The following is a 26,927-nucleotide window of genomic DNA, read 5'->3' as shown; positions in this document are numbered from 1 at the left end:
CCCCCCCAAAAAAAAAATAAAGGAACAAGCCACAAATCAAAACAAAAATCTTGGCTATACTACTACAGCCAAGATTATTCCATCCAGCCCAATCTTGTCCCTGCCCTCTAAAATATAGAACAAAGTCTCAATATTTTCAATGAAAACAAATTGGGGGACCACCTTAGGCGACTGGTGAGCGCGACCATAGGACAATAAATTGAAACCTGAAATGAAATGAAAGGAGAATCATATGCCTGTCTTTGCGTTTCTAAGTAATTTACCATAAAAAAAAAAGCTCTTTCCATTCCAAATAAACACGTGTATGGTTCGTATAACAATTGGCACAAATCCCATCAACTATCAACTACTCTTGCTTTTCGTACCTTCTCCCTCTATTATATTATTAAGGGGCCCCTATTATTAAAATTACTCCTAATATATCATATTTCATTTATGTTCTCAACCCAACATATCGCACCGAATTTAACGCACTAAAGTCAAAGACCTCTTTCCTCTCCATCTCCTTTTCTTCTTTCCCTGCTTTTTCCCTGCTTTCCTTCTTTTCTCACTACCACCCCTTCCCCCCTCTTCTTTCACCGACAAAGCAACTGTAGAGCCTAATTTTCCCCTCACCACCACCACCGCCGCCGCCGCCGGCACCAGCAGCAGCAGCAGTTGATACCACAATGTTGTTGAGAAAGCTACGATCTGCAAGTTCCACGGTGGTGGACAGAAGTAGAAGCTATCCCTTCAGGTTCAAAGAAAATGTAACCAACAACAGCAACAACCTCCTCAAATTCTCTCTCTCATTCCTCCTTTTCCTTTTCCTCTGGTTCCTTTTTCTTTATTTCTGCTTCTTTCCTTCTAATTCTACCAATCCCAAAGCCCACCCAACTGTCGCTACTGTTACCCACCGACAGTCCGTTACTACTACAGTAGCAAAGTCTCCAGTCTCTGTGTGCGATGGAAATGTACGGGTCTACATCTACGATCTACCACCCAGGTTCAATCTTGGCCTCCTCAGTGACTGCAGGAACCTCAACATCTACACCGACATGTGCCCTCACGTCGCCAATAGAGGTCTCGGTCAGCCCTTATCCCAAATGGGTCCCAACTGGTTCGCCACCCATCAGTTTATCGCTGAAATGATCTTTCACGCCCGTATGGAGAACCACCCTTGCCGGACCACCAATCCAGACGGAGCCAACCTCTTCTACGTCCCCTTCTACGGCGGACTTCACGCCTCGAGCAAGTTCCGCGAAACCCACCTAGAGGAACGTGATCGCCTGGCCATGGATCTCGTGGAACATGTGAGTCATCAGCCTGCGTGGCAGAAGCATCATGGTAGGGACCACTTCCTCGCCCTAGGTAGAACCGCGTGGGATTTCATGAGGAATCCTAATCCTAACGCTCCCGATTTCGGTGCCAATTGTCTCCTCAATTTGCCACGTGTTAAAAACATGTCAGTGCTGACGGTGGAACGCCACCCTTGGGAGGGGAGCAACCAGCACGGTATCCCTTACTCCTCTTACTTCCACCCTATGTCATCTCAAGAGATGCTGACGTGGCAAAACGAGATGAGGCGGAACCAGCGGGCCTACCTCTTTTCCTTCGTGGGGGCCCCACGGAAAGGACTGGAGAAGGCGGCCATCAGGAATGAGATCCTCCGACAATGTACCGAGTCGACTCGGTGTAAGCTCCTGAAATGTGAACCGGGTGAGATCAAGTGTCACCAGCCGGAGGAAGTGATGAAGGTGATGAGGGTGTCACAATTTTGCATGCAAGCTCCGGGGGACTCGTTCACTCGGCGATCCACTTTTGACTCGGTATTGGCTGGGTGCATCCCGGTTTTCTTCTCACCCCACACGGCGTATACTCAGTACGGATGGTACCTGCCAGCTGATCTCACTGAGTACTCAGTATACATAGCGGAGGAAAATGCGAAACAGATCGAAGAAGTGCTAACAAAGATTCCAAATGAAAAGATAAAAAAAATGAGAAAGAGAGTGATCGAGCTGATACCAAGGATCACGTACGCACACCCGAATGCAACGAATTTAGGGTTTCAAGATGCCGTGGATGTGGCCCTTAAAGAGTTGTCAAAGCATGTGCAGTCTAAGTTAGTACATAAGCCATCCTAATTCACATAGAAGTCTCTCTCTCTCTCTCTCTCTCTCTCTCTCTCTCCAATCCGTTACAGTCCATTCCGCCAGGTTTTAGGGGAATATTATATTCTTGTATTCAAGAATTCTTTTGACATTTAAGTGTGTGAGAGATTATTGATTGTTTTCTTTCTTTTCTAAACCAAAAAGAAGATTATTCGTTATGACCAATTCTCTTCAATAATGCTTCTATTATAAGGGAATCAAATCAAAATCAAAATCAACCTCCTTTATTTTTTTAGATAGCACGATTTCCCTCGTCATTTGAAGTTGACGTTTTTAGAATTTAGTAAGGTAATCAGCCAAACAACATGACGACAAATAAGAATTTTAAACTTCGAATCAAGAGTTGAATCGGTCCTGATCAGATTGGAATCGATAGGATTCGACACCTCAGATCTGAAAATCCAACAATTTGATCTTAAAAAAAAAATTCTAAGAAACAGTCTTTTAGATTTGAAAACTCAACAATCTCGTTGAAGAATTTCGTTCTCGAGTATCGTAGTATTGGCCTGAGACAAATATGATCTGATCTCAGATCGATCAGTATTTGTCTGGACTTTTAGCTTTGCCCACACTTTTCATAAATCAATAGTTTTTTTTTTTTTTTTTTTTTCCTAAAACGATTTTAGCACTGCTTTGATGTGGATACCCGATCCCTGATCGGGCAGGTATATTGATATGATACAGTTAATACAATCGATCTGATATCAATACCTAAAATTATGATCCCCTGCCAATAACTCTAGAATTGACCACTCCAAAACATCTAAAATTGGGATCAATTACAGATGATTCCAATCTAATTCAATGATTTGACTCCATCATTCGGATTTTTTTTTAAAGTGCGCTGATTATTTGTTTGTTACACAAAGAAAGGAGAAGAGATAATGGTCTTCTAGGGAAGAGCAAGAAAAAAAAAAGAGAGATAAAGAGATAATACTATCCAGTTATGTGCTTTTGATTTAAACATAGGGGAGGTGAAATGACCACTTTGTCCCCATCTGTTGAATGTTTGGATATGCATTTTCATTGGCCCCAAAATTAATACAAGTGCTACACAACTAAATTAGTGCTATTTCTCAAATAAAAAAAGTGTAAGAGAATTGTCTCTAGTCACCGGACCATGCACCCAAACATAAAGGCAACTTTCAAGTATAGTAGGGGGTCAAGGGTAAGAAGTGACGCTAGATTATTGGAGGTAAAGAATCGGGATGTGTTTCCTAGAATGGGATAAATCCTCCTAAGAGTTATGGTAATCTATCTATATGGTCTCATACCGAGTCCTCTTACATTTAAGTGTTAAGTTCGCTCAAGGCGCTGTAAACACTGAGTCCTCTTACATTTAAGTGTTAAGTTCGCTCAAGGCGCTGTAAACACTTCAGGAGGGAAATTCCCTATTTATATCCTCACTCCTGTGAAACCCAAAAAACATCTATTAAGTAGTTAGCATTGGTCCCCACTTTAATACAGTCCCGTGCAAATAAGAACCGATCTTTTCCAGAAAAATACAGGGGAAGAGATGGCCCCTACAGCAACTCGAGGGCTGGTTGTGCAAAAGACATGGTCCTGTCATTTTCTATCCGAATGGGAACGCAGTAGTTATTCAATTTGTCTCCCGTGTTTGGCTGGTGATTGGGTGGGAAACATTAAGGCAAAGAGGAAGAAAAAATATATAAATATCTGAGGGCGGAAATCCGCACAGTTACATAATTGGAAGGGTCTCAGCTAACCAAACCACGTCGCTTTTAAACAACTGGAACGATGAGCTGTTGCCCTGTTGTTCTATCTTCTCCAGGAGGAGAATATCTGATTTATTTATTTTTTTCTTTAATTCTATTTCAAGAAGAAAAGAGGAAGAGGTAATGGTAATGGGACCCATTTTGTTGAGAATTTATTGGTGGGTTGATTCTAAGTTAGATCATTGGATCTTCTCAAGCAAGCTATTAATCCATCTCCAACTTGGGCATTGGCAATTTTCCACGATTACCCGCTGGAAAAGGGTAAGGAAACTATTGATGCAGTTTCCGGCTCGATTCGGACTTACACAACAAAGATTAGTAATTAACTCGAATGGAACTTTGGAAGGTCTCAGATAAGTAAGAGAAGAAAGGAATGTAGAGTTCTGAGTGTGTTAAGAGTCTTGCCCCGCAAATCCGTCAAGTGTTCTTTATGTAGAGGTAGGTGGCTCTTTCTATTGGCTAGTCGATTGCTTTCTATGTTGATGTGGACCTACTTACTATTGGTAGACCAAATCTTGTAACAGTTAACTTAACCATAGTCAACCCATGGTAAGATAACCATCTAACCCAACCTTGGTCAAGCTTGTTAGCTATGATTAGGTTTAGAAATAGTTATGGACGTCACTGTCCTATGATCAGACACATGACCTAGGTCTCACGTGGATGATTGGTACTACACGTGGGGTAGGGTATATGGATTGCTTAGACCATAACTCCTCATGAGATAGGAGGTCGGTCTCATCAAAGATGACCATGCATGCTTGGGGTGTTTACAAATGTGGATAAGGCATGATTTAATGTCAGGGTAATGAAAGTTGATAAAAGTACTCCGACCAGGTCTTTTATTGATTGATATATTGATGGTCTATTAGCTAGGACTAGGGGTGTCAATTCCAGGCCCGCACCAGTTGACCCGATCGAGCCTAACACGTTTATGGCCCAACCTTGACCGGACCTATTAATAAACATGTCGAGCTTGAGCCTGCCACATTTATAAACAGGTAGTACACGATGTAGCCACCTAGCTGGACGAGCGCCCGATTGGCCCAACACATTTACAAGTCTGATTCGAACTAACTCCTTTAAGCCCGACCTAGCCCGACCCCTTTAATACTACTTGTATTTTTTTTTTTTTTTTTAATACTATTTGTATTTAGTGCTAAAGCTATATGATATGTACAATTGAGATGGTGATTGTGATCTGAACATTCATCTTTTTTAGGCATTTTTAATTGATTTGAACTTGCTAAACTTGGGTTATATAGCTATAGTTTAATTGATTTGAGTTTCATGGGTTAAATACTGAGAACCTTAGTAACTTAGTTGCTTTGCCCATCTTTGGCTTAATCCATTTTAATTATGGGATCTTTTTTTTATCATGCCCATCTTTACCTCATTTTATTGGTATTCATTTTCAAGCACATTTAAAAGACCAAGAAAAAAGAGGACCTATTTAAAGCCCGTTTAAAGTTAAATAGGTCTATAGCCCAGTTAAGACCTGTTTATGGCAGCCCAATTAAAGCCCAAGATCGATCGGCCAGATTATCAACCGTACCATGCCCACGCTAGCTAACCCTGTTTAGCTAAACAGACGTTCACGATGTAGCTTTAGAAATTGATCGAGCCCGACTAGGCCCGACTGAGACCTACCCGACCTGACCGCTTGACACCCCTAGCCTGGACCATGGTCTTGTTATTGTGAATTGACTAGGGCTATCATTGGTTGGTTCTATAATTGGATATCAGAAACTACTGCTTGGGGTTAAGGGTAAACCTTAATTTGTGCTTGTTGCCACACCTATGTTCCCAACTTTTTTTAGTTTTAGGTATTCTTTCTTGGAAAATCATGTTGGATATGTGCTTGTTAAATCATAGCTTGAAAATTAGGTTTTGTTTTTCCCCATTTACTTCAGGAAGAATTTTCTTTCACCACAAGGAGGTTTACCTAAGGGTGTTAATCGGTTCGGTTCCAAAGTAGACGGTTCAATTTGATTTGATGCAAGATTTTTTAGGTAAAACTAAAACCGAATCACTTTAATTAAATCGGTCATGGCATCATCTATTCCTACCATTTGGATGTCTTCTTCATGGATGAAAAAATCTGTCTTGTCAAGAAAGGTTGGATTGGCTTCAAACTCAATTCCTTCGGAAGCATAAAAATGGGAAGGCCTTTTGTCTCAAATTCTGAGTGTTTGTTTATTGAAATATCCAAGGGATGGTTGGGTTTTAGGTCTAGTTCAGATCATAATACAACTCTTCTGCTAGATTAGGCCGGAGACTCTCAACAAATCCTGATAGGTTATGGGTGGCCAAGGTCTCTCCTACCAATACTTCCCCAATTCATACTTTCTAGATTCAAAGAAACAACAATCTGCCTCATGGATGTGGACATCTCATGCTGGTTTAGTTTTACATATGATGTGCTTAAACATCTTTCCACTTCTTTCATATTTATTTGAAAACTAGAATTTCCTTTGACAACTTAGAGATATACCTGAACATAAGGTTAGATTACTCTTTGAGACCCATCATAATGCCAGGATTTGGAAACTTCTGATCATACAACTATAACAAGAAACTTACACTACAATATTACCTGAACCGTCTTCTAGCTACTATAAGTTGGCAATTGCATATATTCAGCAGAAGGCCGACATCTATGTGCTAAAGCAGAACCTAATTCTCCAACAGCTTTCATGCTAAGGAATTTCAAAGGAGAATGTAGAAACTAAAACATCTATAGATCAAACCATGCAAGGGAAAAATAAGGGGAATAAAAGATCTTCAAGAGGATTAAAATGAAAAAACTTAGGAAAAACTCAAAACTGGAACTGCATCTCTGTGGGGTATCCGAGGTCATCAAGGTGTGCAGCCATGGCCTTGTTCATGGGTGGTGGGCCACACCTCAAAATCTGCAAATTATTGGATCAGATCTAAATGGATAGACCTGAAAAAATCAATTATGCGAACAACAGATACAAGTATGTAAAAAAGAGAATGAACAGAATATTCAAATCAATGCACAGAAAGAGAAATAGTATTCCTCTCACCTGAATATCAGGTGCAGGTGATGGGCAGTGGGTTTTGATCATTTCCTTAGAGACGAAACCAACACCACCATTCCACACCTCAGGAGGCTACAGAAGATTTAAACAACCACACCTCAGAGGATGATAGGTAGCTATTTAAAACCAATAAGAAAAAGAGAACTATAGTCAACTAGCACTAGGGATGGCAAGGAGGGCAGAGCAGGGTGGGGATGAGTTCAGCAAAACCCCAACCCCCACCATTTTAGATATTTCTCAACCTGGCCCTGCCGTGACCATGGGACATTGTAGATGACTTTCAATTTTACAAGGCAAAGCAGCAGATTCCAACATATTGAGGTAGTGCAGGGCAGGGCAGGCAGCGCTCCGTATATTTTTTTCAGAGGGTGCAACTTGTTAACCAAAGTAGTGAATTGAGATGTTGTAACCTTCTTTTAATTGCACATTGTCTTATAACCAAAGGTTTTTTAAGTCAGGTAAAGTATGGTTTTCAAAATGATTTGAAAGTAATTAACCATTATATCATTTTCAAGGGCCGTATTTGTCTTGCACGTTTTCTGAATATACATGTAAAATGACAGTATTTTACCCCCCATTGAAAGAAGTGTGCTATGCTTGAAAGGGGAAAAAATAGTAAGGTTACAACTTCTTTTTCACCAACTGGGTTTGATGTAGATAAGTCACTTGAGCTTATTTTATTATAAATAAGCCTTGGGTTGTGTTATGTATGTGTTGAGCCTTTGATCCCATGGGTTTTCTTTGAAATGGGTCACTTCAATGTGCCTAAAATATGGGTAAAAGGCAGAAAAACGGGATTTAATTCATTAATTTAGTTAGTTGCTATTTAATTCAATAAATGCTCATTAAGCTATTGGTCGGTTGTGAAGTCCTATATGGACTATTAGTTAGTTAGTCCTACTCCATGTTGGAGTCATAAAGTCAAGTCCTAGTCCTATTTTGAATTCTTAGTTATAGTAAGAGTGTCTAGTCCTATTGGGAAACTGGCTCCTAGTAGTTTGATTGCTATTCTGCCCTCTATAAATAGAGGAGCTTATGTACTTATAATTTTATATTTGAATGAATGAATTATTGAGTGATTACTCTTTAGCTAAAAAAACTGTTTTTGAGAGGTGAGATGCCTAAACCTTTGAGGGGTGTGATACCCAAAACCTGAGGGGTGAGATACCCATTCCTTTATTCTCTTTCACCCTTCTCAACCCTCCATTGATTCTTCTTTTTTCTATTTTTATTTTCTGTTCAGACCTATTAAAGCATACAAAATCAAAATCAACCAGCCAAAGAGTTCTTGTTCTTGAAGCCAATCGACCCTCATTACTGCCCAAGTTTGAGGTCTGATCTGCAGATCATTTGGAGGGCTAGTTCTATACTCTAAGAAGATCAATCGATCCTCTCTTGAAGGTTATCTGAAGAAGACAAGTTGTTCCTGCAGAATTCTTCACATTCTCTCTCCTAGGTCTGAAAATCAAGAAATCACATAACTCCATAACCAGCCGTCAGAAGCCCTTCATATTTGGGGGTTTTTATACCCTCTCAAGGGACTATCTACACCCAAAAATGCAGCTCAATCGGACTCCCACAGATCTGATCTCACCTTTCTCTCTCCAGCTCTATAGAAGGTCTTTCTCTCTCTTATCGGGTTGGGTTTTGGGTTGGTTTTGCTCCTATATGGGTATTGTATCCTTGGAGGTTTATTTGATGGTATTATTTCTTTGTTTCTTACTCCTATTTGTATTGTTTGGGGTTATAAACTGCAGAGTTAGTTACTTGTAATCTACTCCTGTATTAAGTGGTATCAGAGCTACAATTGAAGAAAGCTCCAAACAATCTATCAAAGCCTAACTGAAGATGGTTCCATCAGTTCGTTACTTCGCTGGACAAAGGGATACATTCTACAACCTTGATTGGTTAGATTCTCTAAAGGAATATTTTGACTACTATAACTTGACAGAGACACAAAAGCTTCAAGTTGTTTGCTTCCGGTTGATTGGTCATGCTAGAGATTGGTAGAGAGTCCATGAAAAGTGACTCCAAGTTCGAGGACATGAGCCTAGGATTTGGGAAGAGATGAAGTACGAGTTAGTGACACAATACCTCCCTATATATTTTCAAAGAAGGCTCTTCCCTCCATAGGATTCCCATCAGAATACATCTACTATTGCCCAATCTAATGATCAACCACGTTATTTTCATAGGGAATTCCTTGAATGGATGCGTGAATTAGACATGTACTTTGAAAACTACAACTTAACAGAGACACAAAAACGTCAATATGCATGTTCCTAGATGAGTGATTGTGTTCGAATGCAATGGAGAGTCCGTGAAAGGCAACTTCAAGCTCAAGAATGTAAACCTAGAACGTGGGACAAGATGCAATATGAGTTGGCAGGTATGTACCTATCTGAACATGAACGAAATATGTACTTCCTTCCACCAGATGTCCAAAAGCCACCCACACTTGATAAATAGCATGAAAGAATTATTAACCTCTATTACGAAGGAGAAACAAGAGAAGACACCTCTGACCAGTGAACTAGAGTCAAAAGTTGAGGTTAATGTTAAAAATTTTTCAGTCATTCCTATTATTGAGGAAGAACTAGTCATTGATATTCCCATCAATGAGACTCATGTGAAAGAAGTCAAAAGCAACAAGGTTGCCACAATGGACAATGAGGTTAAGACTGAGGAACTTGACACTACAACAACTGTGATGATTGTGAACAGCCAAGAGGAAGATCCTAAGAAGTTCAAGAATGAAGTTGTGTTTGAACTATCAATGGAACCGGTTGAAAACCACCAGATAAATGAACCAAAAGAGTTTTATGTTGCATTGAAGTTAGAAGAGATCAAAGGTGCATATGTAGATTACCCTATGGATACATCCGAAGATGTTGAAGTTGAGCATGTGGAGTTTGTCATCCCATTAAAGTATCTTGAAGATTGAGTTCCTCACATTCTAGACTACATCTTTATTATTAAAGAGCTACCTGAATTTTTCTGCAGCTTGAAGAGGGACATGCACCATGATATAATCACCCTCACACTCTACAAAATTCGAGGACGGATTTTTTCTAAGAGAGGGTGAGTTGATGTAGATAAGTCACTTGAGCTTATTTTATTGTAAATAAGCTTTGGGTTGTGTTATGTATGTGTTGACCCTTTGATCCTATGGGTTTTCTTTGAAATGAGCCACTTCAATGGGCCTAAATTATGGATAGAAGGTAGAAATTTCTATGGGATTTAATTCATTAGTTTAGTTAGTTGCTATTTAATTCAAAAAAGGCCCATTAAGCCATTGATCGGTTATAAAGTCAAATATGGACTATTAGTTAGTTAGTCCTACTCCATGTTGGAGTCATAAAGTCAAGTCCTAGTCCTATTTTGAATTCCTAGTTGTAGTAGGAGTGTCTAGTCCTATTGAGAAACTAGCTCCTAGTTGTAGTAGGAGTGTCCAGCCCTATTGGGAAACTAGCTCCTAGTTGTAGTAGAAGTGTCTAGTCCTATTGAAAAACTAGCTCCTAGTAGTAGTTTGATTGCTATTCTGCTCTCTATAAATAGAGGAGCCTATAGTTATAATTTCATATTTGAATGAATAAATTATTGAGTGATCACTCTTTAGCTAAAAAAACTGTTATTGAGAGGTGAGATGCCTAAACCTTTGAGGGGCGTGATACCCAAAACCTGAGGGGTGAGATACCCATTCCTTTATTTTCTTTCACCATTCTCAACCCTCCATTGATTCTTCTTTTTCTATTTTTATTTTCTGTTTATTATTATTATAAGTTCAGACCTGTTAAAGCATACAAAATCAAAATCAACCAGCCAAAGAGTTCTTGTTCTTGAAGCCAATCGACCCTCATTGCTGCTCAATCGGACTCCCACAGACCTGGCCGCACCTTTCTCTCTCCAGCTCTATAGAAGGTCTTTCTCTCTCTTATCGGGTTAGGTTTTGGGATGATTTTGCTCCTATATGGGTATTGTATCCTTGGGGGTTTATTTGATGATATTATTTCTTTGTTTCTTGCTCCTATTTGTATTGTTTGGGGTTATAAACTGCGGAGTTAGTTACTTGTAATCTACTCCTGCATTAGGGTTACAACAAGATTTTTCCTATTTTAAAATCCAAACCTACTCTAAACCTGATATTTGTCATATTGGATCCATCCCCTTAGGTGTGAGTTGGAATGGGCCTCTCGTTTAACCTACCCCACTGCCATCCCCAAGTAGGATTAGGATAGATGATATCCATGCTTAGAATCACAGGGAAAATAAATAGTCAGAGACTAAGAAGCTTAAAACCACATATTTCCTTCAATAGCAGAAGCAAAAACAAGTGCTACAAATGCAAGGCATCTATTTAAGCATCCCAATTCACCAATTGCAGAAAACTACTTGTTCAGTTGGTTGGTGCATTGCCAGTAGAATGCAGGCTCACGAGAGATCATGGATCCTTCCCCCCCCCCCCCCCTTTCACTCACTCTCTCTCTCTCTCTCTTGTAGCTGTCATTAAAGTCCTATTAGGCAGTTAGATAGGCTAGAGAAAAAAAAAATCACCAATTAATCCCATTTCGGAGGTCATTTTTACATCAAACTACTGGAACATTATTTTGATGACATTTACTTTCTTACCAAAAGCAAATACACAAGGCATCATAATTAATTTATAAAAATAGGATTAATAAGAAACTAGAAAACAACACAAAGAAAGTGAACACTTATGAATACTAGATGGCCAAATACTCCACCATTAACCCCAACAATTTTCTACCGCATGCAACTCTTACATAAATGATTAATATTGACAAACTTCGACCATGAAAAAAAAAAAAGGAAAATAAGGTGATCCCACCAACCTCAACCCTCCTCTCAGGGATGGCAATGAAGTAGGTTAAGACTTCATTTGGTTACTGATTCAGGTATTGCTTTTGTGAACCCATGGCAGTTCAGGTGTTATGTCAAACCAAAATTTTAGCCATGAGTATTGAGCATTCATAGATATATTCTGTATTCGTATACAACTTTTTGACACTAACTCTTGACCCAGCCCAACTCAGTCACATTGTCTTTACCCTCTACCAAATTATACAGGCTGGGTTTAGGTTGATGTAAGGATCAGTTGGTCAGTGTTGGTTCACCCAAAACCTGTACAAAACCTAAGCCCTTGCTATCCCAGAGAATCAAAAAAGAGGAAATTTGAACAATGCCAAGGACCAGTCCAGATCTCACTTGGACAAAAATTGAGCCTGTGGCTATGATGTCCCAAATTCATTGTTAGTGACCTTACTGAACCCAAGTTGCTGGGTATACCCTCAACATTGCAAACAGGCTGGTTTAAGAATGGGAGGCCTCTAAATCATTCATTACTCAGGGTCGCAAATCATAGCTGTCAAGGCACCGCCTAGGCATTCAGGTGTTGGTCTCCTGGGATTCCTTGGTAGCCTAGTGCCCAGGCCCCTCCAACACCTTGGGTCACCTAGATGCCATGACAACTATGATACACAAGGAAAATTACCTACAGGAATGGGCTGTTTAGGGAAAATATATTGTTTAACACGTATCTCACAGCCATACACATATGAATCATGCATAAGGGGTTTAGGAAAACATAGTGATTCAATTGAGGAGATATACTCCGCCAAATGTTTGATCAAAAGGGTACAAAGTTATTATCTGAAATAAATATTTTATCTTGAAGCACAAAGTATATTTATGAAAAGCATAATTATAGCATTATTGACAAGTTTACAAAATCACCCGCAGGAAAATTTGTGTTAGCAAGGTCTTCTGAACCAAAAGTGGACCCAGTCACCTTGTTTGGATAATGTGACACTACATGTACGGCATAGGAAGGTTGAATTCTTCAGTAACAATAGAAGCATCCTAAATATATAGACACCATAAACTTTACAAGAAAAATAAAACAAGGAATGAAATCAAGGGCACCTAAATCACAGTGCTTCTAAGATCACAAAGATGCAAAAATTTTGAAGAAATGCCAAAGAAAGTAAGGAAACAGACCTGATTCAAAACATAGTAGACTTTGAAGCGGTCAGGGTAATTCCTTGCAAGGCCATCCAGTTCTTTCTGCACAAATATGAGTTATTTGAATCAAGTCCCTATTTTTCTCGGTTCTTGTTTTGGAATCACTGTGATGTCAAGTCTTTCTTCTTCTTCTTCTTTTTATTTAATTTTTTTTTTTCTTTTTTTTTTTGTGGGGGGGGGGGGTCGCCGGGGGTTGAATATAATATTCTTTTCTTTTCCCCCCTGATGACAATGGTTTTCTTTTAGAAATAACCATGCAGAGCTGTGCCTATAGATAATAACATGCACCTAGAGAGAGAGAGAGAGAGAGAGAGAGAACAACCATTTACCTTCGAAAGAATGTCCTCATATGTGACATTGGCATAGATAAGATACACGTTGGTTTTGTCTTTTGGGTTTTCCAGTATGGCTCTAGTGACCTGAAGTGAAGCCGGAAGAGAAACCATATATATATATATACTAAAATTGAAGTCTTGTAGAATACACACGAAGAAATGATAAACTTCAGACTAACAGACACATTTAGAACTCTATGTACCTGAAACATTGGAGAAATACCGGAGCCTCCAGCAAGCATCCCAAAATCTTTGACTTGGCCAGGCTGATACTTGAAACAACCCTGAAGCATCAAGCTGTGATACAACCACAAAGATTAGTTTTTTATATGACCACTTTCTTTTCATTGAGAGCAAGTGAGAGAGTGAGAAAATTAAGATTTAAATTCATGGAGCACCTCTAAATAAAATTGAGATGTGTGTGTGTTAATAAAGATGTGTGGTCCAAGGTGTAGTGTGAACAGCACAAACAGTGTGGATCATAAAGAAGCAAAATAAAACCCACAATAGCCTTAAAATAAAGTCCAACAGTAAATGCAAAAAAATATACCTTCGGTCCTTTTACAGCAAGGTAATCACCTACACGCATCTGTCTGAAATGGTGGGACATCCTTCCTTAAGGATACATCTATATTGAGCAAAAAAATCAAAATCATAGATTAAGTCTATAAATCAGACACAGAAAAGCACTAAGATGTAAAAATTGAACAAAGTAGTCAGACAACATGTACCTTTATAACTAGTTCGAAATATCCAACATCTGAGTCCAAAGTAGTTGGAGTATAAGGTTTAATTACATCCTCACCATTGCTATCCATTCCCTTGTTCAAGAGAATAGCAAACATTTACTATGGTAATCAAACTTTAGATTCCCTAACCAATAGTGGCATATAAGTGAGACAAATGCAGAGGGAAAGGAAGAGCAATTCTTATTACTAAGACAATCCTTATCACCGTGCTTATCATTTAATTGATGAAATATGATCAAAAGCAGAAAATCGAAAGATTAATACTAATGTGCTATTGATTAAGATGATTTTTTGGTATAAGACACCAAGGTGCAATGCATCAGATGATGGCCAGAAAGACTCCTATAGATTCAACATTTTAGAATTCAGGTCCACCAGAAACAGATCACAAAGTTGTATGCTTACTAACTTTAATATATCTAAAACATTTTCTGATTAAAATGTTCAATTAGACAAAATCGAAGATGAAGATAACAAAACATACTTGCAATTTATATATTGTTCAGAAAAGAGATTAAAAATGCAAGTGTTGTCCTGACTTTAATATATCTAAAACATTTTCTGATTAAAATGCTTGATTCGAAAAAACTGAAGATGAAGACAACAAAACATACTTGCAACTTATTTGTTGTCCAATTGGAAGTCCCAACACTGAAGTAGGTGTAGGAAGAGCAAACCGAAATTCAGCAACATTATGGCTAAGCTGAGTCCACTTCACAAGCTTGAACTCCTTGAAGTTCTCTGGATCTAAACAACCTACAAACATACATTACTGTGTTAGTAAATTAGCACAGGGTTAACAAAGTAACATCTAAGTTAAACACAATGAATTCTCATGGTACTAAACTGTATACACATGAAAGGACTAAAATTCTTTCTACCAAATAAAAGAAAAAAAAGGGAAGAATCCCAAATTTGAAAACCCCCACCACCTCCCCCCTCCAAAAAAAAAACAGAAATTAACAAACAAACCCACTAGCAAGACGAGCATACTCGTCTTGTACATCCATTTATAAAGATGTAAAAGAAACCACTAGCAAAAAGATAAGAAATAGTCATTACTATATTCTCAACATGCAACATTGCAAGACAAGCATACTCGTGCAAGCAACATCCAGGGAATATCTAGCCCATGTTGTTGCAAACTTGGCTTGGCATACCCGACTGAGGTGTAGGATCGTCTTCCACTTTTGAATGTTGCTGGATCTAATTCCTTAGGAATATCTGGCATTGGAGGATGTCTGGGGACCACATGGAAGAATCCCTCATTGTTGTACATGCTCATGGATCCAATCAATCCATTGAAGTGGACATTGAACTCTGGCCCATCCAATTCTGTTTACATAATGGGGTATTCCAATCACCGAAGTGATTAGTCAGAAAACCTCATGTAATCCAGAATCGTAAGGATTAAAAATGGGCGTACCCATTGCATGAGGCTCCCACCACTGCCGATTCTGGGGAGGGTCATCATGTACACAGCCTTACCCTCTCTTCGCGGAGAGGCTGTTTCCTGACTATAACCCGTAACCACATGGTCACAATGGAGCAACCTTAACTTTTTATCAAGGTCCACCTTCAAAATCTTAAGGAATAGTGACTCAAAATTGAAACCAGAATTTAGCAACTTCCCAAATAGCACCCTTGATTTAGAAACTCATAAATTGCAAGTTGCCGAAATTAGTAACTATCAAATTTGCAACTAACATATTTAGTAGGTAAAAAATAGAAACTAAAATTAAAATTAGAAACAAGAGATAGAATTAGATAGAGACTGCAATAGCAAGTCCAGATTGATAACTACTGGAAAATAGCAAGTCAAACTCAACAAAAAAAAATAAAATAGAGAATAGATTGAATAACTAAAGAGGATAGAAATAGCAAGTGCATTAACAATTAATAACTAGTAGAGAATAGAAACAAAGGAGAAGAGTTGTAACAAAAAAATGGTAACAGAACTTTAGTTTGATGGGATTGAGTTGCTGATATGTTGGCACTAGAAATCAGTATAAAACTTGAGAAGAAGACTAACAATGGTTAATGTCTTAGTAAACAGAATAGCAAATTGAGAACAATAGAAACTGACCTTGTATGCACGAGGATGGGGGGATTAGAAAACACTGAGCTTGAAAAGTGGAAGAAGGATATGAACTAGGCTTCCTACGTAGAACTTGACTATCATCTCACCAGTTCAACTTGGCCACCAAGCTACTTTGGGCTTCACTTCATCTCACAGTAAAAGAACTCTGAACTCACAGAACTAACAAGCAAAAACTATGTTTAAATCTTAAAATCATTGGTAGTAGGCATGCTCCCCTACTCATTATTTATAACTTCATGGAAAATTGAAAAATAGGAAACTTCATAGGAAGATATTCTAGAACTTTGACAAAATAGAAATCCCTAATATTTGGTCTTATAGAATTGGCCCATCACAATAGTAAATTAGCCCATGGCCCTATAACCCATTGGACAAATTAAACACACTAGTACATGTGGAGGATGAATTAGGGTATGTAGTGTGTAACTTTAGTTTTGGCAGTTCCACAATTCCAATGCCTTGACAATTATGAATAACCTATCAAAAATGAAAATCTACTTAAGGCAACACTGAGAAACCCTGAAACTTCTTCAAAATCTAAGCAAGCATATCAAATACTGATCGAGGACAAATTGCCACAGAACTGTGTGCTGTGAAAAAGAGGATCTGCTTACTGAATAAACAACTAATTTCTCATTTCATAGTCAATACTGTGGTAGATCGGTATTCTAATATAGAAATGTGAAAAACCTCAGCATCACATAATTTACTATTATAAAATGCAAGCATCCAACCTTATTGCATTCTTAGGAATAACAGAATCTCAGAGCCAACATTCAAAAATTAAGATGTTAATAAGGAATAGATATCAAGCATGTAGGAATCGACACATTATATTCATTTTGTCAAGTAAAACAGATCAACAAGACAATTCAACATTCAGGTGAGAAAAAATCACGAAAATGAATAATAAATCACTCACTCAGAGAAAAAACTTAGTTACAAACTATCCGTTCCACTAATAGATCCATACAATGCAACTAACACTTAATTTTGGGAGCTAAAAGACCCAGTATCACCAATTGGAAGAAAATCTGCAAAAAATTGGGAGAACTGCAATAAAAATGAGCAGTGAAAGTCGTTGAAGATGCAACCTCAGCAAATTAATTGAGGATCAGAGATGCAGAGATCAAAGTACTCCAACTGCTCTTAAATCCCAATTAAAAAAGGGAGACAATGATTTAAACTCAAATGGGCTTAACTGAAGCTCATACCTTTGGGTTTCTTATTGAGATAAAAATAAGCAGCACCCGCGACTATGGCGACAAGAGCGACGGCAATACCACTACCTCTATAGTGGGTGATTCTAACAATTCCATTTTGATCAATGGAAGGATACCAAAGATTCTGAAACTCTAATGGAGGATTCAAATGGAGAATGAGTTCTCTTCTTTCTTCTCCCACTCGTCGTCCGGTTTTATCATTATACAATGATAGCAGAGGAGACAGGAAGATGAGAAAAAACCACCTCTATTAATAAAGAGGTTGAAGATTTGGAGGAAAGGTATATGGTTCACCTAACTCCTTGTGGGACGTGGGTACCTCCGATCTTGTTATCCTCTCTCTCTTTTTAAACTTTGAAGGACTGCTGGTAATGTTGTTGGTGCTGGTAATGTTGTTGGTAGATGATGGTAGTGAGTGGAGACTGCAGAGCCATCATTAAAATTAGGAAGACTTACAGTGCCACCGTTAATGCTGCTATTAACAAAACATACCCAACATTACTACGTAACCATATTATTGCCAATTGGAATCAGACCTCCTACGGTCAGTCTCTTAAGCGCGGATTTAAGTAGACTAGTTTACCCTTCAGCCTAAAATTCATGAATTCAAACCCATTGTGCCCTAACCCTTCACTGTGGACAACAGAGGACCAAATACTGAAAGAGAAGGCATTGTGCTCCATCCCTGCGACTACCCCATCCCGATGATCGTGCTCCTCCTTGCGAGTGCTCCATTCCGGTGATCATGCTCCATCACCAAAATTGAGCTTCATCCCGCCTAATTGATACTTGTTGTTGCTATTATTATTGGAAAGATTGGTTTGGGCTTTGCTATTCTTATAATTTTTATTTTTATTTTTTATTTTTTTTGTTAACTGTAAGGTTTTATGTCGACACTCACACAGGGTGTTTAGTGATCTTCACTGCTTTCAATAAAAATTGAATGGTTCTCATTCAACCCTAGTATGACCCGATCTATGTGATTGTCGAGTCAGTATGGGTCCGTGGGACTAGTCAGGCTAAAGACCTGGATACCTGTCATTAGCGGAAAAAAAAATAAGGTTGAGAAGGCATTAAACAATAAGTTGAAAAAATGGTCCTCAAGTGATGCATTGGAACTTATGGACTATTTTGCTACTACAGTGACTGTAATTGTTGTTGCAGTTCTAAAAGGCCTTCCTTTGGCTGTGACTCTAAGCTTGCCTTAACCATGAAGAAATTAATGAATATAGAGCAATTGTGAGACATCTATTTGCATGTGAGACAATAAGCTCCTAGCTGCATTTGCACAGATAAAAAACGGGGACATTGACAGCTAGGACTGTCTCTGGGTTTGAATCCCAAACCCTTTATAAGGAATCCACATAGAGAAGCAAGAACACGATCGAATCAAATTCATGGAGAAAATAGATCCCCAAACCAGGAAATAGTGGGCTAGTTGGAGAGGAGAAAGGTAGTGGTGGGTTGTTGCTTTCACAAGTAATCCTTTTCAAAAAGACACCAATGGCGTAAAGCAGTAGAAACCAGAAAGGGATTTTTTTTTTTTTGGATAAGGAAGAATCGCGTAAAATGAAGTCGGGGAAGAAACAAGAATACTATAAGAAAGGATTGATGTCTACTTCACCATTTAGGATCGACTTTTCTTAAGATTCACCAGGGCCCACCATGACCCCAGACAATAAGGGGTTCCATCGTTTAGCCACCAATGAAGAAAAACTTCATCTTACTATTCATCTCGGTTATGATGCCTTATATAGATTTGTTTATACTCTTTTCACATAATAAATTCTCTCGTCTCTTGAACTTATTCAGTATTTTTTCGAATAAAAAAATGAAATGACCCCTTCCTCGAATTCCTTGGGGTTGTGAGATACATTCAAATTCAAGAAAAGCCTCGAAAATAAAAACAAATAATAATAGGATTTATACTGACACACGCTCTTATATTCAAAAATAAATTTTATTAAAGAAAATCAAGAGAGAAAGAAAGATTCCTCGCAAGAGGACAAGGATTTACAAGACAGCAAGGTGGTTGCAACCATCAAACCAAGGAGATGCAAAATGAGAAACTCCTTGGGCCAAAACATGAGTCTCTCCACCATCCAACTGGGGACTGAAACGAAAATGAACAAAACTAAAGGAAGCGACAAATTATATGTAGGCCAATGGGGTTTGATGCAAGGAAAGATGATTTTCTTGTGGCCCATTGGGACTTTGTATCATTCATTGATATTGACATGGGTAAAGAGTGAATGGATCAGTGAGAGGGAGTGGGGACTAAAGGTGGAACCCTACTCTGCTTTCAGTTTCAAAGTTTTAACATAATGTCACATCTTTGCTTACTTTAGATGGATGTGTGTATTATTGATTCTGGTTCAGGTAGGTACAGAGATTATTGCAAATGCTTCTCTAGTTTCCAAACCTAATTTGGATTTTGGAGAATCAAGTACTGTTGGACAAATCAGGTTATTTTTTATTTTGATTTGCCCTTTTCAAATTGGACGAGTCAAACTTGATCAAGATGAATCATCTATATTTTTTTTAGAATGAGGTCCTTGCATATGTACTGTGACTCTAAGCCTGCCTTTGGCTATGACTCTAAGCCTACCTTAACCATGAAGAAATTAATGAATGATAGAGCAATTGTGAGACATCTATTTGCATGTGAGACAATAAGCTCCTAGCTGCATTTGCACAGATAAAAAACGGAGACATTGACAGCTAGGACTGCCTTTGGTTTCGAATCCCAAACCCTTTATAAAGAATCCACATAGAGAAGCAAGAGCACGATCGAATCAAAATCATGGAGAAAATAGGTCCCCAAACCATGATCTAATCCCCCTAGTAGCTAGAACACAAATAGAGAAGAGACTCAAATAGGAGAAAAGAGGAATACCATTGAGCGTGGAACTGTCCCTTGAATAATGAAGAACAATCTAATGAAGATGACAATAAAGAACTACACAATGGAGTTCCATCCGCTAAGATCTTTTGTAGCCTTTCACCATTGAAATTTTCTCACATACGCACTACTCCTGTGAGGGGTGTCTGTGCTTCCAAAACCATGAAGGGTTTAAAGTGACAGATGCAAGAACCATTGGTTTCTATTTATAATAGAATTGATAAAACCCTAGTTCACTCCCACAATGGATTGAGTTAAGAGTTTCCTAATCAGAATGGGTTTATAACCGCTTGGGCCCAATTGATCCTCGGTATCAGTTGGGCCCACATAAAGGTCCTGACATTGACAACCAACCATATGTTTGTCAATAAGATATCAATCTGTGAGAAACTAAGGAGCTAAGAGGTAACAATAGTGTGGATACTATGAAATCAACATTGTCTCAGGGAGTTCTGGAAATCCTTTTGCAGACTATATTTATGACTAATGGCTCTGAGGTGGTTTAAGAATCTCTTGGGTGTCAATCCTTTTGAAGCTCTGCTTTTTCTTTAACCATTGCATTTAATTCTGTGGTTTTTTCTTTTCTTGGGAGGGGAATTGGGTTGTATGTTTGTTGAGTTCATTTAGGGTAGTTTTTGGTGACTTGCAAGTTATGATGCGGTTTTGCTGTAGTGGTTTTAGATTACGGGAGTGGAAGATTGGATCTTTGTGGTTAATTTTGCTCTGTATTGAGCTCTAGGGTTTTGGTTTGAGTGTGTTCATCTGAGTTCATTGGTTAGTAAAGGAAGAGGATTTGCAATTTTGAGTGGACTATGTAGATCATAAGAAGCTGAGGAAGCTCATTCTTGTCCCCAAGATGGCTCTATGTTAACCTGGGGACAAAGAGTGCACCTTCGATCTCAAAGGAAGCTCATCCTCGCTGCTTGTCATATGATTCTTATAGGTGCTTTGTGGTTTGAGCAATTGTTGTGTTCTACAGGGATTCACCATTGTTGCCTTTTGCAATTTGGGGAAGAAGACGATGGAATGCGAGGGTTGTGAAGTAATAAAGGGTATACTTGGTAGTTTGGTTTTTAGGAGGGTATTTTTGTATAAAAAAAATAATAATAACTCAACTGATGTAAGCACTTAAGGCATATTCCCTAACAGAGACTGACGGTAGGGGGACTGGCTCTAATTGTCAGTAATTGTTAGTAATGTAAGGGTGTTTTGTTAATAGTGGCATTCTCCAAGGGGTGGCACCATAAATTTTCCATAAATTAGTTGACTTTATTTTGGGAGGATAGGATGTATATGCAATGCGGCTGTGTACATCACTCTTGTAGTCTTTCTCCTCTAAACACACTCTCCTCCTTCCTGGGCCATATATATGAATCATGAGACACCCTCTCTTATGTCTATTGGTTTGGTGAGATTTGTTTTGCCATATGGACAATTGTTGTGCAGCTTGTGTTATTCTAACTGTTGGATAGAGAGGTCAAGGTATGGATTAGTCATGTGTAAAATTTTAAGGTCTAATTGAACCATATACCTTCCAATGAGAATTAGTCTGTGTCCATCCATGCCTAGGAGACTCCGACATCTACTGTATTTTCTGCTATAGCTAGAGATTTTCAAAGGTATGTTTCACCACATGGAGAACCCTGATAAAGTTGCAACTTAAAATGTGAGTATAGTTGTGTAACTTCGGGTCTCTACAAGAAGCTCCTTCACAGAGCACCAAAAGCTCTAAACAGGTGAGAGGTGTGTTCAAGTGAAGGTCGGTTTGAAAATCAGGAGTTGGGAAGAGTTTGGCTTTATAGGAGAGGACGAAATCGTTGATTTTTGGTAAAGAATTTGTTGAAGTTACCTACCATATTATAGTTAATGTTGGAAGATCACATATTTCTTCAAATCCCTAACAGTGATGGCTATTCTTGGACCTACAATAGCTAGGAATTAAAGAGATGGTGTTGCTTGTGATCGATGGTTTGGGTTTGCTGCCGACTTAGATGAGTTGGTTGTCATAAGGGCAGGTTTGGATCCATCGGGTTGAAAGCAGGGGAGAGAGATATAGAGGAATGCATGGAGAGAGAGAGAGAGAGAGAGAGAGAGAGAGAGAGGTGATGCAATAGGTGGTGGGTTATAGCGGCGAGGGGGAGAGAGAATACAACAATGGTAGAGAGTAGCATTGCAATAGCTGGCAGATTGAACAACTAAGATGTTGGTGTGGGAAAATGTGGGAGATATATTCTGTTTTACCCTGTCGGTTCAGAGAACCTTTTCTCATAGTTTTTACTGCAATGATAAAATGTGTAGTAAATGGTTGTGGTTCTTTGACTTACCAATTCCTCCTACCATCCTTATATAGTTTTTGGGAAAAGGCTGGGCACACTAGATCTGTGCCCAACACGGTGTCTACTTCTCTTCTCCCTATGTAAATGTCCCCCTTACCCCTCCCATCCCAGTCTTCCCATTGAGTGAGCCATTAACACTAGGAAAGCTAGTGGTGTTCCCAACCTCTTCCCATAGTTTTTATTACAATGATATTTTTATAAGAGGAAAAAGAACTCTATTTGGGAGCGTGCCCTATGCCAATGCTCCCATTTTTCTATTCCTGATCTTCTCTCCATGTAAAAAGACATCACGACGTCTTTTTCCATTTTTAAGCCTTTTTACGTCTTTTATAGGTCTTTCATTCTTATGGACATCAACATCAAGATTATATATAAATAACAGTCAAAGGTAAAATAATCTTGATCTTCATGAAATAATTTTTCATCTTGATTGGCCTTTGAAGTTCTTCAATCTCTCAGATCATGAACATCCATAGCTTCTCTAGAGTAGTCATTAGTAATTTTTCACCGTCCGTCATGCTATCTTTATCAACTTAGGTTCCACCTCAACGACTTTAGTTCTATATTTCTTTAAGCACATAAACAAACATATTAGAACATCCAAACACATATCATACATGATTTTCATATCCAAACATATGATAAATATAATACCTTTTTGAGATCAACAAAGAAGATAAGACATTTCTCTTCTTGGCTTCACTTCATCTTTCATTTAATCACATTGTGACTACATTGTTGTTTAGTAAGGATACTTTCAAACTTAATTAGATTATCGTTAATGAATGAAACACAATGGATAAATAACAGTAAAGAAGCGTAGAAGGTAGTGCGTTGGTTATAGGTGGTGGTTAAACCCTAGTTAGTTTATTCGAGTTTAAAACGCGTTTAAAACGGCGTCCCGTTTTTTTGCCGTTTTAAACGCCGTTTGCCGAATTTTTCACAGAAATTCGGTAAAAAACGGGAACGGGGCTATTTGAAGTTTTTTTGCCGTTTTAAACACCGTCCCGTTTTTTTGACAGTAAAAAAACGGAATTTAAAAAATATAAACATTTTAAAATAGAAACGTTTAAAACGGGGCAATTTTTTTTTATTGTTATCTAGGTATTTAGAGAATTATTATGCCAATTTATGTCTATATATTGCCCTTTTTTTGACACCGTATTATTTAAATATAAACGTTTAAAACACGAATCGTCCGTTTTTTATTTTTTCCCGTTTTTACCGTATTTGACCGTATTTTTGACCGTCCCGTTCACGTTTTGATCCGTTTAAAACATGCCCATACCGAACAATGTTTTTTTGCCGTTCCCGTTTTAACTAACAGAGGGTTAAACTAGAGCAAATTAAATGAGAGATTGAGAAGTGTAGTAAGTATATGGTCACTCGTCGAAAGGTTACAAAATAACTTATTAATATTAAAAGGAGAAAAATCATATCAAGAGGAATTTTCCAAGGCATGAGGAGGATAAAATGGAAATAGATGACAAAAACGAGCATGAAGATAAATCATCCAATCCTATTGCGGAAGAGTCTTGGAGTGATAGAGATATCTTTCTCACTACTTCATCAGGTACATAAATTTTAGATTAGATTTTAGATTCTAATTACTCATTTTATATATGTTCAAGCTGGGATTAATTTGCTACACATCATGCATGTAATAGTGGTATGGACAAAATGGCATACTTAAAAAAAGATTGACGGGATTGAGATTGTAAGGGTTTGCATATTTTGTGGAATTGCGTAAACTTTTTCTGGGTTAGACATGTGTTGAATCTAGGAAAAATTTTGATTTTACAAGAAACATTGGATTTAAGAGGTTCCTGATGTTCATCTGAAGGTGGAATTCTTAGGTCTCTAGAGGAGTTACAATTGTGCCATATGGGCAAATGATTGATAATCTGTGTAGACTTGTAAGGAATGATAAGAAAAATGAAATTCCTATTGGAACTCAATCAAAAGGTACAGATGGACAATGAAGGTTGCATACAGTTTTCAGGTTGTGAGCAATGTACTTTTGCAAAATAAATGGTTTCTTTTTGTGTTAGGCCTTGTGAGTAGTAATGATCTCTCTGATAAGGTTGGACTAGTATGAGAGGTGGAGCCACACCACGTGGTACGGCGTTGAGTGATGTGGGGCACCCTTAGCAGGGGTATGTAGGCCATACCGATTTGGGTATGATTGACAGATAGTCGGACAATATTGAACTCCACAGAGTCCACTTCAACGTGACATATCACGTGACATACGGATTTCGATGTGACATATCTTCTTTAGACGATGACTCCAATGGCGCTACCAACCATAGACTTTGCTGCAACCAATGGCCTCTCTTTTTTTTTTTTTTTTTTTGGCTGTAATACCCCGTCCTAAAACTAATTACAAGTCCACAACATCTATTAACACCCACCTACCTAGGCTTATGGAGGCCCACTTTATAAAAGAACCGGGCTTGGCCTTAAGAGTTCCTAGGCCCACAAATCAACTACTGACAACTAGTATTTTGGCTAGTCTTGGGCTTAGAACTGTGTGCATTTGACCCAGTACAGAAGGACCATCTTCTTGGATTCAAGTTGATCCACAACAATATCAATAACAATCATAATCTTATTCTAACTAAATAGGCTCGACTACATAATTTCACTATAAGATATTCAAGTTGATTCACATCACAATAATACTCTAGGACTCCGTTTGATTGCTTGGAGAATTAAAAGGAAAGAAAATGAGTATGGATCACTCACCTATTCCATCAACACAACAGGAGTGAGCATAAATGATGTCTTTTAGTATATATTTACTTCTCTATTTCCTTTCTTGATTACTGTATGGCTTAGGGGAGATAACCCATAATTGTTTACTTACAACCAAAGATTATTGAAAAAAAAGTATAGAATCATTTAAAATTCAATGAAAAATTAGGACAACTTTTGTTCTAGAAATTTTTATACAATCTTATTGAAAAATGACAATCTAACAAACTTAGGGGTAAGAAAATGAAACTTTTCCACTACTTCACTATCTTTTCCATTCACCCTGCCACATGTGAAATCCACTAATTGTGCAGTACTACATTCTTCATTAAATAAGGTGACCTTATGAAATTCATTACGACACAAATATTTGTCAAGTGGCACTTGGATGGAGTTAAAATTTTATATACAAATAGGCTTCAAGGCTTTCTACTCAAATTTAAAGGTGGCAAAATAAATCTCTAAAAATTCAATGAAAAAACAATTTATTGATAAAATATTCACAACTAGAAATGCAAGGGGAAAATTTTCAATACATTGATGGGTGTATAATTGAATTTGAACATGATATTTTATAGATTGATAATCCAACATATTTATTCCCTATATATCCATATCCAATGGTTGAAATTGTCGCATCACCTTTTACACAATCCAACTAAGTATGTAGTCCATATACTCCATAATGGATGGACGGTACATAATTTTTTTTTCTTTTTTATGAAATAAATGTGAGCAAAAGAACGCTCCGTGGTTACGTGGCCCCTACGCTCAGAAACAGAGGGTGGTGAAATGATTCCCACACCCTTGTGAAACATAAAATCCACCCCTATTGATGTCCATGTGTGCCCCTTGGCCACTGTGTTGGTGTAGGAGCAGCATGATTAGAGAGCTTTCTTTTTCCTAATAATAGGGGAGTGGGCTCCATAAAAGGTAGTTCAACCCTTGCAGCAACACGAGAGGCCAATTGAAGCTCATATAAAAGCATCAACATGGGTGGAATTTTCGTCTTTTATGAGGGTTGGGGTGATCATTTTATCCCACTTCGTGTTTGGGTGTAGGAGCCATGCTTCATTTTAAAATTCATTTTTCAAATAAATATTTAAGATAATTGATTTTGATTATTTATCTGATCAAAGTTACTTAACTTTAGTAATAAGGCTAGTAGAAAAAACTTGTCAAAATTGCTTCCACTTATATATGTAAAAAAAAAAAAAAAAACTAATTGATAACAACCAATTTATGAGCTTTTAAGAGTGGAACTTTTGTTTTCCCTACTAGATCCAATGACGTGAACATTTTGTAGAAAAATTAAACAAAATATATTATCACCCTCAAGCAATGACCTAGATTTGGTGAGCATGTAAGTTGCGTAGGAACAAGAAAGGCATTGATGCGGCATCTCTTTAGTCCCACATTGATTAAAGGGAGGGAGACTAGGCTAGTTGATAACCTTTAGCACCCCTTCCACAGTCACGATGCATTTTAAAGCCGTAAGGCCCATGAGCTAAGGTAGACAATATTGTGGTTT

General features: G+C 38.1%; 2 protein-coding genes and 1 pseudogene across 3 annotated transcripts in view; 2 read left to right on the top strand and 1 right to left on the bottom strand.

Moving 5' to 3' along the window:
- Positions 1-26,927, top strand: part of LOC122088901 (tyrosine-specific transport protein-like) — a 106,375-nt gene that overhangs the window by 50,161 nt on the left and 29,287 nt on the right. The window lies entirely within an intron of this gene.
- LOC122088900 (probable xyloglucan galactosyltransferase GT17) lies at positions 339-2,308 on the top strand. Its single transcript, XM_042658263.1, has one exon. The coding sequence runs from the start codon at positions 669-671 to the stop codon at positions 2,121-2,123; it is 1,455 nt and encodes a 484-aa protein (XP_042514197.1). The 5' UTR covers positions 339-668; the 3' UTR covers positions 2,124-2,308.
- Positions 6,429-17,805, bottom strand: LOC122088903 (annotated as a pseudogene).

Source organism: Macadamia integrifolia, chromosome 9 (assembly GCF_013358625.1).
Source record: "Macadamia integrifolia cultivar HAES 741 chromosome 9, SCU_Mint_v3, whole genome shotgun sequence".
NCBI classification, from domain to species: domain Eukaryota; kingdom Viridiplantae; phylum Streptophyta; class Magnoliopsida; order Proteales; family Proteaceae; genus Macadamia; species Macadamia integrifolia.
The sequence above is the reverse complement of the archived record's forward strand: the minus strand, read 5'-3'. Positions and strand labels throughout refer to the sequence as shown.